Source organism: Pogonomyrmex barbatus, unplaced genomic scaffold, assembly GCF_055798465.1.
Source record: "Pogonomyrmex barbatus isolate J1 unplaced genomic scaffold, ASM5579846v1 scaffold2, whole genome shotgun sequence".
Classification (NCBI taxonomy): domain Eukaryota; kingdom Metazoa; phylum Arthropoda; class Insecta; order Hymenoptera; family Formicidae; genus Pogonomyrmex; species Pogonomyrmex barbatus.
This window is the reverse complement of record NW_028297116.1, coordinates 6,905,626-6,919,534: the sequence shown is the minus strand read 5'-3', so window position 1 is coordinate 6,919,534 and position 13,909 is coordinate 6,905,626. Positions and strand designations below refer to the sequence as shown.

Below are 13,909 nucleotides of genomic sequence, written 5' to 3'. Positions count from 1 at the left end.
TATAGTTATATGTCGACATATAGTTATATTAAATGTCATTCCTGCGTCTTTATGTGCTATCTGAACGTATTAGTTGTGATCTCATTTTTTGCATCTAGATTATTTATCACGTAATTTGAGTGCTGAAATTTTTACATGAAATTTACGTACATATGTATTTTTATAATTTGTAAGATCTTATTATTTCTTAAATTTAGTTTCGTGAATTTATTTATTCAATTTTAAATAAATGTAAAATTTAGTCGTCGAATGTCATATTTCCATAAATTCTTGAAAAACTACAATTCTTCTATTCTTACGACAAGAACAGTACAATGAACAATCATATTTACGAATTGTTACCGTCGCATCTTGCGAATACTTCAGTTATTCAACAAGATTCTTCTGAGATAAAAGCATATTGAAGACTTTCGAAGTCGTAAGTATCTTTAGTAGATTCGCATGCATACAAAGTTTTGTTAAAAGATAAATTCTCAACTTAATTGTCAATATTTTTCTCTTAAAAAATTATATTAAAATATTATTCTAAAAAACATTTAACACAGTTTGTTATATTTTAAAAAATTAATACAAAATTAATGCAAAGATGCAAGCCGTAAAAATTAAATATTTAGAAATGTTAAAAAGCTATTAGAACATGATAATAATTATAATAGCATTTTGAGAGATAGAAAAAGATATGGTCGGTAAATTTGGTATTTTAGGATATTAATTCGGTTCCTCTGGCATGCAATTACAAACATGCAGTGCATAAGTATCAAAAATACGTGTGGTTACATATTTCGCATAGTGGCACAGAGTAAACATTATGGCGTGCAATAATTGAGTTATCACATTAACGACGTACACACACGGCGGTCATGCATAAATAAATATAATAATCCACAAAGCGGCGTTCCTCGATTCGCCAGATGAATTAACGCGCGCTTTTGTCGAATGATATTTTATTTAATATTCACGGGAATCAGGTGTTTTCATCAATAGTCGGCGGCCAGCCAGGCTCTTCTTTGGATTCGTCTATTATTTATGCGGCATTGTTTTAACGCCGATCCAGATCGTTTAAAATGGATAGAGATATTTTGGTAATGTAGGAAATGAAATTACGCCGTTGATACAGCGCGTTAAATAAAATAACTAGTACACAATAAACTTTTGTCTTTAAACAGGAATAGTTGTTTGGCTCTCACATCGTTACGCTATATTGTTATAACAAATATATTTTTGAAGTATCGCACGAGAGATCAAACAATTACATTCATTTGGATGACATTTTTCTAATAATATAGTAAAAAAAAAAAAGATGAAAGAATTATTTTGGTAGTAATATTTTTTTTAGATATTCTATTCTTATACATTAACACAGTTTGATGGAATAGTTAGTTTGAATACGGCTCTTATAGGAATATCGAAATATTCATCGAAAATGCATTTAGAATAAAAACGAATGATATCGAACATCGATAAGCGCAAACTGCGCGCAATATAATTTATGATGTTATCAGCCGATATTTGATGAACGGTATATGTAGGCGCAGACAGTAGATTATATTTGCATATTTGCATTGTGCAGAAAGGTATTAGATTATGCGATTTGAATTACGGCAAGATGCAAGAAATAGAGGTGACGTTCAAAAAAAGGAACACAATGACGGTTTACTTAATGAATTTATAATAAACTCCATAAGTCGTACTGTACATCAATCAAATCAGCCTCGTTAATAAATTAATTACCCTTTAATATGAAATGGAATGACCGAGATACATAAATCGTATCATATAACTCGATATATAGCACATCTTTTCCTCGCTTATTATGTAATACATAATTCCTAAATAGCAACACAAAAAAGAAGTTCGCGCGAATATCCGATTCAGGTACATCATCTCGCACACTGTAAAATACTTAGGCGGACCGCAATATATATTTTTTCGAACACTTTTACTTATCAATTATTCGTACAGAGAGAAAGTATGTATGTGTGTCTATCTGTATGCGTATCAGTGTATGCAAGTGTGTGTGTGTGTGTGTGTGTGTGTGTGTGTGTGTGTGTGTGTGTGTGTGTGTGTGTGTGTGTGTGTATCGAATGATTTTACATTACTCATATTTGTCGTGTACATATACATTTGTTCATATATATGTCTTTCATATATTGCTGTATATATATATGTATGTGTTTTTTTTTATGCGTGGTTTGTCAAGGAATTACGTACATTCATGCTACGTTATAGTCTCCTTCTGAATTATAAAAGTACGAAAAAAAAACTATTCTTCTCATACGATGCGACGAAACGTACTATATGTATGTGTACGTATACCTACACATTGCAAACACATTATCCCGCTGGAAGGAAGCAAGAGTACATGGTCTAATAATAATAAAATAACTCCCGAGTATATATCGCGAGTATGTATGTATGTATGTATATATATATATATATATACATACATACATACATATATATATCCAGCCGTGTCTGTCGCTGTAGTGCTTTTTGGACATTCGTTGATCGTCGGATGAGTGAACGTCGTCGGATAAATCATCTCACGGGAGTTCGTCCTCGTCCACGATTTTTTTCGGCCCTTTCTGCACCGTCCGGGGCTGATCGAGCTCTCGATCGCGCCCCGTCACTTCCATCCCTCCGCCATTCGAACAAGCCTTTCAGGTTTCATCGCCGTGACGTGACCCAAGGCGCTCCCCGTATTCGCTCCGGTCGTATATTGCTGCTGCGTGGTGATCCGAGGCGATCCCATAGAGGAAACGTCATCATCGCACAAAGCGCCTCTCGAGCCCTCCTCTGCCTTCTCCTTCTCCGCCTTCATCTCCTCCACTTACAAGCACATCCAACATACGCAAAGTGTTCCAAAGCGCGTTTCTCGAACGATGCACTATATGCCTTTAACGAATGACGATCAGAAGAAGCGCAAACAATTCCAAAATGATCTTCATCGACGGCCGCAGGCTCACCGTGGAGGACCCCAGCACTGAAAAATTATCGAACGAGACGCTCTGGGTAATACGATCTCTCTTTGCCTCTCTGTTTTTACTTTTCTTTCTCGAGAGATTAAGTCGCGCGCGAGCGGTAGAATTTAGATCGCGACTCAACGACTGTGCGGCTTTCTGAATGCCCCGACTGTGTTTCAAAGCAAACGTTAAGGAGCCCGAAGAGCTCGTAGAACTCCAGCATTCGCCGGATGTTGTTTAAACTCGAAAAAAATAAAACTCCCTCCCTCTCTCTCTCTCTCTCTCTCTCTCTCTCTTCCTCTCCCTCTCCGAACAAATGGACTTGTCCGGGTCACGCGTTTAACTTTCCGGGGTATCTCGAATTTCAATAAATAATCGAGGACCAATCCCTCGGGATAACGAAACTACGCGCCGATCCGAGGGGCGTAAAGAAGTGAAGAAACTTTACCTTTCACTCCGACCTGACCGTCGGGCTTCTTCTGGCCGGTTTGAAAATTTGGCGGTGGCTGGAGGTAGTTGATGCCGACGATAGTCGCAGCCGGCTCGTAATGTATCACCCTTGGCCGATCCTCCTCGGCGCTGACTTCCGTGCTCTGCCAATAAATGTCGTATATCGACGCGCTGCAGCGTATCTTCAGCTTGCCGCTCACAAAGTGGTCGTACGTAACCAGGAACTGGAGCCCAATCTGCGAGATCTGCCACTCGGATTCGTTCGTGTCGAGCGGGCTGTATGTGCGGACGTGCGATTTAAGAGGCTGAGCGGAGAGAGAAAACGAAAAGCGTAAATTAGTCAATGGGATTACGCAAAGTTTCCCTAAATGGACTTGCATCACTCTAACGATATTTACATATAGCGCGTGAAATGAACGTGGATTAATAAAAGATTATTAATTTATAATCGTATTCATACTAGAAGCGTGTATACATATTTCGCGTAACGTGGAAATAAATGTTCTTGAATATATTTAATTAAGTAATTAACTTAAAAAATTAAAGTTAATTAGGTTTCGTTAATTAATTTGATGGCCGGGATGAGTTTGACGACGGCGTTACGAGATAAAATAAACATATTGCGGTATAAGAATGAAAAACTATATATTTGTATTGCTTCGCGTTGTCGTCATGTCGTTAATGTTACTATTATATAAATTCTCGGTAGTACGGTCATTTCAATTTTCCGAGGATCATGCGTTTGTGCCTAGCACGCGAAATTATTTATGTAGAGATGCGTTGATGTAAGATGAGGAATCTATTTTGAACATTGCAAAACGATTTACTTTGTAAAAACACCTGAAGCTTTAGAAACACATCCAGCCGCCGACAAATTTTTCCAGAGTTAATTAAACCTCTCTCATTTAATTTGTGATACTTATTAAAATATAGATAGTAAATTTTAATTATTTGCATAAGTATTTAAAAGCAAATTTAATTATACATAGATATGCAAGGAGATTTATAAATAAATTCTTTTAAGCTTGATCTTAATTGAGAAATATTAAGAACTTAATTTACATTATAATATTTTCTATTAATCGCGGACCGGGGTGCCAAATTATTTTCTACACTGCGAGAATACTGTTCTCTTTAACTTTGGAAGAACATCTCGAGGAGGAACGTATCCCATAAGCTCCCTTGTCTCTGACGTTTGATCAGGGATAATGGATCAAAGCCGGGGTAAACTAAATAGAGGTATCTGATCCTCCTCTCCCGTTCCTTTCCGTCCATCTATCCTCTCGTCTAACCGCGCGCGCATTACTATCATTAGCAGTTAGAGCATACCTGTCGATCGTTGATATACCAAGTGAGATTCGCTGCGGGTTTGCTCCGGCCGGATGTGCAGTTCAAACGTAGCGGATCGTCGACGCGGTATTTCCTCTTTAGTCCCTGTATCGACGGCATCTCAGAGGGCAATTCTGTGAAGGTAATATATATATCCCACATACATAGAGTGGTACTCCAGATCTAGCCCCTGGCCTAGCGGTAAGCCACCCATGCATAGATACTATTTCGGCAGTGCCGACAGTAGATTTTCGCCCCGCAAAAATATCAAGGAAAGCTATATCGCCTCCTTTCGATATAGAAAGAAAATGTTCGATTTTCTAAAAAATTACGGTTGTGATAGAATTCTTCAAAAATCGCACATAAACAAAGTTCTCGCTCGCGTGAGATTAAAACTAACGATAAGAAAATCCTCAGAGGGGGGGAAAATCCTTTTTTCAATCGCACGCAATTTAACAGCTATACTAATCTCTCGACATTTTTTTATAAGGGGATAAACGCCGCGCGGCCATCGGACAAAGAACACGCATGTGAAAAGTCACTCTTTAGATCCGGGCCACCCTGTATATACGCACGCAACCAAACATCGCGTGAGAATCGCGTGCAGTCGAGTCGAGTCGAGTCGCTTTGACCGGGCTTGACCGGACCCGTCGTCGTTCGCCAAAGCCCGACGCAGTCGAAAGTTTCGGTGACAGTCGGTCGATACGAGCGGGCGAACATCCCCCTCGTGACTCTCGTCCCTCGTGCGAAAAATTCTTCTCTTACGATAGACGAAGCGATTCGCGCGCCCAGCCGTTTCGCTATCGGCACGCGTCGCCCCGAATACGCACGCGCGCGCGCGCGCGAGAGAGTCGTTATAGGCACCTGCACGTGTCGCCCCGGCAGCCCCGGGCTTGTGAAATATTACTTTTTCACTTTTTACGGTGGACGTAAATTCGCGCGCCTCGTCGCGCCTTTACGACGACGCGGGCGAACGCAACGAATAAAAATGTCGCGCCTCTGACGCATGAATTGAACAAACCCCGCGGAAGATTTGCGTCGCATCTCTAAAATTTCACGAACTCATACGCGGACGCGTATTGTTCATTTCTCCGTCGCGAGACGCGAGTAATTAAGAAAGATATTTAATTCTCATCGGGGCGAGGGTGACTCTCGTACCGTAAATAATCGGAATAGACGACAGTGTATCGAAAAAGAAACCCCCCCCCCCCAGGGCGAAACGTCATTGTCGATGCTGGATTTATCAGATGCCATGTTTTAATGAAAGAATCTCGAAAATAGCGACATGCAATTTACGTTGTTAAAATATATTACTCGATGCGCAACCCCTGTAAATTGCGCGAGACGTCGCCTCGCAAGGCGCGTCCCCTCTTCGTTTTTCTCCTTTCATGTTTCCCTTTTCTTTTTCCTTTCCTTTTTTTTTTCTTTCTTTTCGCGAAGCGCTTCGGTTCGTCGATCTTACGATGAATTATCGTAAAAGTTTTATTGACGGCGAGAATGCGATTTAAAATAGCGCGCTTATTATCATTCCCCCCTTATCAAAAACTCGATGTCACGAGACGGTCGACGGGCGCCGTAAAGCGGCGCGTTAAATCGCCCCGCTGGCAATAAGCGCTCTAACGTGTTTTTACACAGTCGACACCGGCGTCCTAAGTTATTAACGTACGGAGCGAAGAAAGAGCTGCGAGGAGACAAGAGACACTTACCGACGACGTTCATCGTCGCGTAAACCAGAGCCGTGTGGAAGGAAGGTGCATCGGCTGATACCTCGCAGCTGTATGAGCCCGCCGCCTCCAATTCCAACTTTGTCAGCACGACTTGCGTCGCGTTGCTCTCCGTTTTCTGCGGAACAACGGTAATTCATTACGATCGTACGCCCTCGGCACGGAGCGAGGGGAAAGGAGGGGTAGGGGGAGGAGGGCGTCTTCATTCGTCGTCTTCGCTCGTCGTGATGATTATCGGGGACACCGAGAGAGAGAGAGAGAGAGAGAGAGAGAGAGAGAGAGAGAAAACTTCGGGAATTCTCTCTCTCTCTCTCTCTCTCTCTCTCTCTCTCTCTCTCTCTCTCTCTCTTCCTCAGGATGATACGCGCGGCATGTTGTAACGTAATGGGCATGCTTACGAAAGGAATCCGTCCAATCCATTAATGACCAATGTGCTTCCGCAAATCGCGCGACACACGCGGATCGACCTCGATCGGTTACTCGATATCCCCGACCCTGAGTTTATTCCCAAACGGGATCTCCGACTCGCGTTTCCCCCGCGGTTCATCTGAGTTAAATAGTTCACGATGCACTCCGGACCGAGGAGGGGAAGGAGATCTGCTTTTTTTCCCCTCTCTTCTGTTTTTTTTTTTCACCGATTGCCGAGAGTCGTTATCGGCGATGTTAAAAGTAAATGAATATCGCAGCAAGGTCCGAATTGCGTTTCGAATTGCAGCCCGAAAAGCGCCCGCGGCTCGGCGACCGTGCGTGTTGCAAAAATGCGCGATGCGCGGCCGACAGGACGCGGCCTGGATGTTAAAAAACGCGCGTGCGAGCATAATAATGCAAAATGATCTGTTCGCCGAGCGTAAATGCAGTCTCGTTCTGCGGACATTTGTTAAACAACCGTCATTAGATCGTAATCGGAGCTGTCGCGTCCCGAAACGCGGCGATTCTAAATTGGACTCCGCTGGACCGCATATACCGCACATAAAATTATATTTAACAGCGTTTTAAGCAACTGGGTTGAAGCGTGTAAACGACGAAACGCTCACGGAGTAAAATAGAGTGAAGTTGAATGTATGTCATTTAAAGAGAATACTTTGAAAACAGTAAAAATTGCACGATTCAACATCGTATAATATTATATATATATATATATATATATATAGATATACACGAAAAAAACTCTCTGACGTAAATAACGGAATGCGTCATCGATTCTTTCCAGTTAGTAAATCACAAAAAACTTTTTTTTTTAAATTAAAATTTGCGATACTATAAATTGAATATAAGACTACAGCGAAAACAAAAACGTGATAAAACTCTTGTACAGTTAAAAAATTAAAAGAAAAAAATAGTACACAGAATTTAATGGAGGGAAAACGCGACACCCACACGAGGGACGAGCGGCACACATCGACGAGGGCCATCAGTTACCCCTCTCGTAGAGAGACAGCTCGAATTCAAAAACTTCGATCAGCCGATATGTAGAACGGCACGCTATACAGCAAGCAGGAACTGTACGTTCCGGCGCGTTCGGTGTTATCGTGTTCTATTCGCAACTTCTCGACCGCAATAAATCCTCGTCCCTTCTCACTCATTCTCTCTCTCTCTCTCTCTCTCTCTCTCTCTCTCTCTCTCTCTCTCTCCTCCCTCTTGCTTTTGGCACCGCTTTTTTTTCCACGTGGTCCCACCGGGACACGGAAGGATCTCGAGATTTCGCGATGGCCCGCGGGACAACGGAGGTTTGCAAGCTCGTCCGTCTCTTCGGGTTGGGGATGGGGCTGGAACTCACCTTCACCGTCAGGTTGCCGATGGGGAAAGTCTTGACGGGTGGGCTCTCGTTCGGGGCGTAGCGATAAAACTCTCGACCCCCTTTGTACCACTTGACGGTGTACAACGGGTCGCCCTCGGTGTCATACCAACATTTCAACGTCGCCGACTCGCCCTTCTTCACGGCCGTCGGTATCTGGACGCGTACTCCCCTCAGACCCGAGCAAATTCCTGTGAAAGAGAAAAAGAAAGAAAGGTTCGTTAATTATATTTTATCAATATCATCAACGTCGGAGGAGGAGAAGAGGGAAGAGGGAGGGGGTGGAGAGGGTACACCCTATTATACACCCATTTGTCGTTGAAACGGCAGTCCGGTTCGCGTTGCCTGCTATCGGAACGGGTGATCTTGGCGAAGTTATTAGGGCACGTGCAGAGAACGCGGAGACTCGCGTACGGATTCGAATCTCGACTCATGCCCCCGGGGGAAAAAGAGGAAATGAAAGCCGAAGGTGAATTTCTGCCGTGTCATGTCATGAGAGGCGGCTGAATATCGCCCGGCGATGCATACCTCATCGATTACGTTCACGGACAGTGTTTCCCAAATAGGCAAAGTGACGACGGACTTTTACATCTGGAAGAGCCCGCTCCGAATAAAGGCGCCACGTCACATAATATTCTGTAGCTATCGATTTTAAAGTTCAAGCGATGCTCTACTTTGATTTGGTATTCCACATGGGCCACACTCTTTCGTGATTTAATCTCCCGGGCTAAATATCATCTCGCTATTTTTGACGAGGTGTACACATGAAAAGATAATAATGACAGACGAAGATAATAATTTGTCACCATTGTAATTATTCGATCTTTTGTAGAAATATCACGTCCCTCTTTTACATCGTCCTTTACATCGCCACCAACGTTCATCGACGAAACGAAAAAAACCAATGAGAGATATATTACGTTAATTAAAGATTATATTTCCTTGGACCTTTCTGCGCGAATGTCATAAAGAAGCCTCATCTTTTAATTAGATCAAATGATCCTGCGCCGTGAGCTTGGGAACCACTGGGCTTCGCAGGCAGATACACAGCCACGACTAGTTATCGGAGTGACATCGTCATTACGCGGAAGTTCTCGTAATGAAAAGCATCCGCGAATATAATACGGAGCTCGCAAGAAATAGTTTCTTATAATAACGACCGCGCGCAACGCGCTCGCCTCTCAAAATTATTCGGCGAATCCCATGCCGGCCGCTGGAATTCTCTATCGATCGCGAATAGAATCCTTCCCGCGTTATGCCCCGTTTCCCCTCTCCCCCCTGGGCCTCGACCCGCCGACCAAATTTTCTCATTCACGAGGAATGGAATCGATCTCACGCGAGAAACAGAACTTATGCGTTCCCGAAACGGATTTCGTCGCCGCGCGACGCCCTTCGCGGAATTTCCACGTGCCGACGTATATTCAAGGATCGCGTTCTCCTCTCCGAAATGATTCTCCCAATTATTTACGTTTCGCGCGTTTCACATAAAGGATTATGCAGTAAATCTGTGAATCGGTCGGCGAGAGTAAAAATTCCATTCATTATTGGCGATGGTTTATTAATTCTAGCTTTTCTAGACGTACAATATATCTCGAGGGTGAAGAAGATGGAGCGAGCGAGAGAAAGAGAGAGAAAGAAAAAGGGAGAGAGAGAGAGAGAGAGAGAGAGAGAGAGAGAGAGACAGAGAGAGAAATCTAAAACTTAGAATCACATAACACAACGTCGTGACTCGTTACCGTATTTAATCAGGCGGCAAACTCATGGTCAGCAAACTCGAGTTGGTGATTCTGTTTATGTAAAGAAAGTCCGCGTATTAAAAAGTTTCCGTGTAAATGATTCTTGCAGTACGCAACAATTTCAACGCGACGTTTTCGCCGAAGTTTCCGCATCAGGGTGGAAATTCTTGGCGTTTCTTTCCACAGGATCGATATAATCCGACTCGCAGTTTCACGGATTGGACGAAAGTTTCGGGGAGTATCGTAGGGAAATATTGCCCTAGCGCATTAAAGGGTGTGACGATCCGGGCGTAATGTTTCCCCTACCCCGTTTAGGGGCGCTTTACGGAGCTTACCGGTATTTAGTTACAAAACCACGAGGGCACTCTCTCGCGGCCGGTCGTTAGTCGTTAATAAAAAGTGGATTTGTGGCAAGCAAAGCGACGGTTGATGAAAAAGAAGAAGAAAAGAAAAGGAGGAGGAGGAGGGAGGGGTGGGTAAGGTGACGACCCACCCTTCTCGAGAATGTCGCATCGTGCTGTGGAAGTAGCGAACGTGCCGTTGTGCGAAGGAAACAGATAAGCACGCACGGCGCCGTAACGCACTCGTGTGGCACTTTTCGGGCGACGACGATTAAAGCCAGGACGTTAACGAGTCGAGTTCACTCGAGCCATCCGAGTTTTTCGCGGCGAGGGATGTCATGTTACGTATTCTACGCAAAGAGAGAGAGAGAGAGAGAGAGAGAAGAAATGGAAGTGGATGTGCAAACAGCGCTTCTCGCAATAATTTCCATTCGTCCGGTGTACTCACCGGCAAAGTGGGTAATATCAATCTGCTCGAGCGACTGCGGCTCGATTCGGAATATTCGACGCCGATACGAGAGCGAGTTCGGCTTAATTCGCTTACATTAATGGCGATACGCTCGGTTTAACGGACAGCTCTCGCGCAATGAATGCGATTTCGTCCGATCGGACAATCGCGTGAAACGGATCTGCAGAACGGATATGACGTTCGGTAGAGCGATCAGCTTAATTAGCTGCCGAGCGAAGCGACGAATCGCATTTACAATGAAAGAAAGAGAGAGAGAGAGAGAAGGAGGGGGAGGGAGGGAAAGACAAAGAGAGAAGACCCGTATCGTCGTGCGCTTCGACGCTTCCCTATACGCTCGAATAGGGAAGCTTATCTTTTGTACGCCCGGCAAGATATTTCCCTCACACACGAAAATTACGAGGAAGAACACACGCGTCGTGAGACTGATTCGAGATTCCGCGAACAGACATGTTATCTGGTATTCTGCTATTTTTGGCGCAAACCGATAAAACGAGATACCGTAATAACGGAACAATCGCCGCCACACCGCCGCGCATCGTTATCTATGTTATAAATGGTAACGCGTACGTAAAGTTCTGTCGTTTTTTGTTTTTTTTTTTTTGTTTTTTTTTTTTCGAAAAAGAAAGAGGAAGAATGTAACTCGCTTTTCATACAATGGATTCCCGCTGGTAAAAATATCGCGCTAATGCAGACGGGATATCTCTCGCTTAATATCGGGTTTCGAAGTCCGTTCGATTTGAAGCACGGTGCTCGTTTTCGAGCGAGATGTTTGTTAACGTCAGATGCGCGGGTTTCCATGACGTAGACGATCGCATGGAGTGTACATTTTAACACTTCATTTATCAAACGTCATTATTTGTTAGAGATTGAAACTAGCGTAATTCCAGTGAATTCATCTCCCAATGCTATCCCTGGCATTCATTTTTATCGCAACGAAGAAGCGTTGAGATAATTTATTTAGAATCGGAGTCTTTTGATGTAATTTTATATATATATATATATATATGCTGCGTATGAGAGAAGAGAGTTTCTTATCAGTGCGTCGACATAACGATTTCGATATATAATTTGCCTTACGATAGACGAAAATTTGTTACCGATATATCAGTATAATGATTTTTCGGTAATTCTCGAATCTGTTGATTTATTGACTTGAAAAAATTCATTCGATAATTTTTATTACATTGAAAGCCGAAGAGAGATGTTTCATCGATGTCTGTCTATCACGTACAGATTATGATACCCTCTCTTGGGTATCAAGAAAATATTCTCACTAAAAGAACTAATCTGGAAAAGCTGTTCCGGAATAAATGTATTTTTAAAAGAAGAGAAAAATTGACGCGGGATTGACGGCGGACACGCAATCTTCATTTGCAGACGAAAGAGTCGTCGCGAGTAGCGATCGAAGTGTGTCGCAAAGCGTCAAGATAATCAGATACTCGATTCGCTCGCCGACGATCGCTAACGTTAGAGGAGAGAGAGAGAGAGAGAGAGAGAGAGAGAGAGAGAGAGAAAGAGAGAAAGAGAGAGACATCAAACGGGAGGCTGGCGAGAATAAATTGCTAGCGCGGTGCAGAGCGCGAATTCAGCCAGCGCGAGGAGGACTCTCCAGCGCGCGTCGTAAAATCGCATTCGCCGGAAAGTCATTAATGCGATTATACACCACCGTGATGGGAATTCGTTAAATTTTGTTAATGCCCTATTACGGGGAACGCCCGCACGTTTTATGACAAACGGGCAACGACCCGACGTCAACGTCCCCGACGAACATACATCGTCGGATATAACGCCGGCCCTCCCGCTGGTTCAGCGCTCGTGGCGAAAAGGATCCTCTTCCTCATCCCGAGACGAGAACTCTCGTCTCCCGTCTCTTTCTCCGCTAACAGTTTTTGCGCTTTGTTTCCCCCCCGCGTAGCAACGCCCACCGCGTTTCATACGCCGAGACGAAATCCATTTCGCGAGCCAGGGAAATCCCGACAATCCGACGTTCCCTCCGACGACGTTCGCGTATCGCGTCATATCCTTACGACGCTTTCGCAATCGCCTCGCGCGTACCGCATCGCGTATGCATGTACTTTATGCTAATAACCGTAATGGAGAAAGTTTCTGATATCGTGAAAAAGTGTCTGACTCGGGGAGCACTCGGGCATGAATTTTATGGTGGTACTAAATTAACAATGGTAACGTACAGTCGCACGTCCGACTTGAAATTTTTATAATTTGGCGCGGATGCGTAGTGCTCCGATGCGATAATGCGATAATTTAATCTCGCTTAATATCGGCAATTTAATTTAATCCACGTTAACATAATAAATTCATTGGATTTAATGTAATAGCTTGACCGAAAAGTCGAATATACGCGCGCATAGAAAATTTAACATCGGTTTTGCACACGTACGTGGTGGCATATAGGTTCGCTGAAATTTGCGTTCTATGCGAACGTACGTTTTTTTTCAACAAAACATTTGTTTACTAAGCTAACTCGGTTTACTTTCATGTTTTGCAGCTGCAAGCTCCTGCCGTCGCTCTGGCCACGCGTAAACGGTCCATCTTGTTCGCGATGGGGGATGGAACGTTTCTCGACGCAGTGGCCGATCCACGTTGTCCGATAGTCATCAGCGATATGGTAATCGCTTCGGCAGACAGGAACGAACTTGCAAGGATGGATCTATACCGGATACTATCCATCGGAGCAACGAACATGCGAGACAGCTAGTCAGAAGTGGGAAGACGTCGCATAGCGAGAAGACACGCGAATCAAGGCGAGCGGAAGCATTCAAGGAGGGATATCTTGGAGCGCATGCATGCCGTCGACCACAGCGAGCATCATTATCAGACGCAACCAGAGGGAGATTCTGCGTGTTACGCGTGCCGACGACGTGTATATGCGCACGTAATACACATATATACGTAAGGAAGTACCGCAGGGCGGTACGGAAAGCGTCGCGTCGAGAAGGCAACTCACCCACGATGTGAACCCACAGCAAGATTTTCAGTTCCATGGATGCTTCTGTCGGTCGTCGTCGTCGTCGACGGGTCTCACCAGGACTGCTTGCGATCCTCTCTCGTCGTCCGTCGTCGTCGCGTCGGACGCGTCTCTTC

At 43.9% G+C, this 13,909-nt stretch overlaps 1 protein-coding gene across 1 annotated transcript; it reads right to left on the bottom strand.

Moving 5' to 3' along the window:
- Window positions 1-1,646: 1,646 nt before the first annotated feature.
- LOC105433924 (uncharacterized) lies at window positions 1,647-13,909 on the bottom strand. The gene is made up of 6 exons (XM_011649423.2): window positions 13,773-13,909; window positions 8,244-8,452; window positions 6,449-6,584; window positions 4,743-4,876; window positions 3,412-3,718; window positions 1,647-2,983 (listed from the first exon to the last, which is right to left on the bottom strand). The coding sequence occupies exons 1-6, from the start codon at window positions 13,807-13,809 to the stop codon at window positions 2,898-2,900; spliced, it is 909 nt and encodes a 302-aa protein (XP_011647725.2). The 5' UTR covers window positions 13,810-13,909; the 3' UTR covers window positions 1,647-2,897.